General features: G+C 46.4%; 1 protein-coding gene across 1 annotated transcript; it reads left to right on the top strand.

Moving 5' to 3' along the window:
• Positions 1–345: 345 nt before the first annotated feature.
• Positions 346–2,809, top strand: LOC146182451 (uncharacterized). Its single transcript, XM_084575955.1, has 2 exons — positions 346–643; positions 1,683–2,809. The coding sequence occupies exons 1-2, from the start codon at positions 346–348 to the stop codon at positions 2,807–2,809; spliced, it is 1,425 nt and encodes a 474-aa protein (XP_084432081.1).
• The last annotated feature ends 616 nt before the right edge of the window (positions 2,810–3,425 follow it).

Here is a 3,425-nt window from a genome sequence, read left to right as displayed (position 1 = left end):
GTAGAAGAGGAAGTGTTTTCCGGTTCTTCTTACAGTTGGTAGTGTGCGCGTGTGCTGTGTATCTCCTCCTGTGTTTGTGTTTATTTGCGCCACATATCTGAATACACTGAATGCCAGTAGCAGTACAACACTTTTCATGCAGGAAGAGCGCGATAAAATGCCGTTTGTTTCGTGTCGGGCACGTCGTTACGTCGGTTGGGCCGATGTTGCAGCCATGTCCACGAAACCTGGACAAATACTTCTTGTCTGTATGGCTGCCGTGTATACAGTATGGCGTTAAACGCTCGAAATCACTAAGTCATTGCAAAAATACCCACAGTGAAATTCTAGCTAATGGGTGGGTAGATGGCGCCAGTTCTACAATATGACGAAATTGTGCGTGCTCCGGTCTTGTTTGGTGTCGTGTACCTGCCGGTCAGTAGGCAACAACATGCGTCAACATGCAATGCGGAAGTCTTCCAATGCGTCATCAATGATGCAGGCCGGTGGGCTGAAGGAAGAGAAGTGGCCATCATGGGTGACTTCAACGGTCCCATTGAAAACCTCGATAGCTTCCAAGATGAAAATGGGAAGCTCATGCTGGAGCTGCAGAGACGCTTTCCCTACAGATTGTCAACCCACGACCAGACTGTGATGGGCGGTCGTGCATTGATTACGTACTGGTATATACCTAAACTAGCACAGCTCATATTCTGAGTTCATATTGATGAAGAAGACAGGTCAGTGTCGACAGTGAGCACAATCGACTCAAAATAACCTTTGAGCTATCAACGTGGCGGCCGGAAAACAGACAATGTCGAAAACCAGTACTGTTGGCGGTCCTCTCTTAAAGACCCGTCCGGCTGCCTCCAACCTCCACCCCGTACGGAAATGGGGTTTTACTGTGTTTTAACAGGGAATATAGCTGTAAGCTGCACGGCGAACAACACAAGAACACAGCCACTCTAGGCACACGCAAGCGAGGTCGAGCAGCGCAGCGACACTTCGTCGTTCTCTCCCTCGATCGTCTTCGTGATATCCTCTCATAGTTCATTACAGTATAAAGGTACCACCTGTGTCGGCTTACGAGACCAAAGGACGAGAGAGGCGACAAGACGATATTATATGACATTTGTTCTTCATCCGCAGGTTTTTATGTGTGGCCTGGTGTTCTAGCTATCTTTCTCACATGGAATATATTATAGTTACGTATCGTTGTAGTGTTTGGCAAGGGGTAGAAACTTGAAGGCTAACGAAATAAGGCTTGAACTTTCAAGCACGACAGGCGTCAGGCAATCCGACATGACGCTGTGGTGGAGCAGTAATTTGAGAATGCATGACGCGTTAGCGGTATACTCCTCAAAAAAGATTGAATAGTTGGAACCAACAGAATGCAGCGTCGAGAGCTTCACGCACCTGCCTCTCGATGGCTATTACGGGCCGCAGCATCAGGAAACGTCTTCCCTGCCAGGGACATACGGAAGGCGCTCGCCAAGATTTTTGTAGAGCAGCAAAATTAGTGGAGGCTGTCGTCCATCGCCTCGTCTTAACACCATCAGAGAGTTCCGAAAAGTGCAGCGGTCTATGGAAAGTAAGATTTAATTGTCGATTCATTTAGAGAGCCAACGCGAATTAATGATGTCTTATGGCTTGGTAGCTGTGCAAAAGTGCAGAGTACTAATCCGTTTGTCTTCGTAATGCAGGCGTTTACAGTCACCGTTCACCTGCTGCTTCACCTGGTTCCCCGTTACGCGTGGCCACTCGCCACCATGAAAATGCAGCTTTCCTGCCTGCTATCTCACCGGCACCAGACCTGCATGCGCCGCCGCCGGATTACCTCATCCTGGATCGTGCATGGCCATTCCCAGCGAGACAACCATCATCGCCTGAACCAGCTATAAATGTGTCGCATCTGTCGCCGCCGCTCCGTGGGCTCGGTAGCTGTGCAAAAGCGCAGACTGCTAATCCGTTTATCTTCGTAATGCAGGTTGGTAACAAGTTCTCTCTTTTCGCTAAAAAGACTAGTAATTACTTCCTAATGCAGCTGCCGAGCCTGCAGTGCTGCGCTAGTGTTGTTGATTGTTCTCGTGCCATCCGTTTACTACTACTCTTGTCTGGAGATGTGGAGACCAACCCTGGGCCCGAGAATTCGGAGTCTATACTGTCCGAACTGCCGAAATTAACAACTGGGAAAACAACACTAATTTCCGACTTGCAGGACATACAGCTCAAAACAACTGACACAACCTTAACCGATTTAAACAAACGCATGATTACCCTGGAATCGCACTACGCCACTCTTTCTGCCCTTAACTCTGAAATAGACAGCCTGAAAACTTTAACAACTGAACTGAACCAGCAGATCATCAAACTAGAAGAACGTGTTGATGACGCAGAAAATCGTTCCCGGCGCAACAATCTGATATTTTATAATATCCCTGACACTAATGCGTCCGAAAACTATCAGGACTCAGAACAAACAATCATACACCACTGCTCCGCGCATCTAGATTATGAAATTGACCCGAATCAAATCGAGCGCGCTCACCGCCTCGGCCGTCATTCCAGAGATCGCATAAGGCCAATCATTGTAAAGTTCTCATCATCCAAGACCAAAGAAACCATCCTTTCTTATAGAAAAAAGCTTAAAGGCACAAATTATAGCATTGGTGAGGACTTTTCTCCTGCGGTCCGTAATATTCGAAAACAGCTAGTTACCTACGCACGAACAATAACAGATATATTCGCCTTGCGTTTTAAAACCCTGCACATCGGTCCTATACGTTACACTTACGACGAGGCTTCACAAACCATAAAAGAGATTAAATAGCCACCATTCTGTCAACGTACGGCAAACAGTTCTAAACATGCACCGCAACCCACTCTTTCCTTATCAGCGATTTTCACGAATATCCGCAGTTTTATTTCAAAGCGCGACATCGTTTCTAATCTGGTCTTATCATCATCCAGCAACTTATTAATCTTGACAGAAACGTAGCTGCACTCTGACATCCCTGGGAGGTCCCCACTGACTTGCCAAATTTTCGTCTTTTCCGCAAAGACCGTAAAGACAAAAGGGGAGGAGCAGCACTCATTGCAACTAAGCAGGAACTATCAGGCACATACTATAACTTGTCATCAGATATCGAAATATTGTGGACCTTACTTCACTTTTTACCACACTCGGTTCTCATTTGCGTTTGCTACAACCCCCCTAATAACAGTTCAGATTTCCCCCGTAAATTCAACAATGCATTGAATGAAACCAGAATCAAGCACCCTAATACCACCATTCTACTCTTTGGTGGTTTCAATTTTCCTACCATCAATTGGGAGACTAACAGATATGGGTAACAGCGATGCTAACGAATTTCTGGATATTTGCCTTAATTTCAACCTCGTACAAATAATATCGGAACCAACTCGTGTAACCCATGACTGCGCTA

The sequence above is a fragment of the Amblyomma maculatum genome, chromosome 8 (assembly GCF_055883805.1).
Source record: "Amblyomma maculatum isolate TAMU_Amacu chromosome 8, ASM5588380v1, whole genome shotgun sequence".
Classification (NCBI taxonomy): domain Eukaryota; kingdom Metazoa; phylum Arthropoda; class Arachnida; order Ixodida; family Ixodidae; genus Amblyomma; species Amblyomma maculatum.
The sequence above is the reverse complement of the archived record's forward strand: the minus strand, read 5'-3'. Positions and strand labels throughout refer to the sequence as shown.

What these genes read in the sequence shown, in the direction of transcription:
- LOC146182451 (XM_084575955.1), top strand. Translation starts at nt 346, where the DNA reads ATGGCGCCAGTTCTACAATATGACGAAATTGTGCGTGCTCCGGTCTTG. An exon ending in CCAGACTGTGATGGGCGGTC is followed by an intron (nt 644 to 1,682) that starts GTGCATTGATTA and finishes TTCGTAATGCAG; the next exon opens with GCGTTTACAGTCACCGTTCA.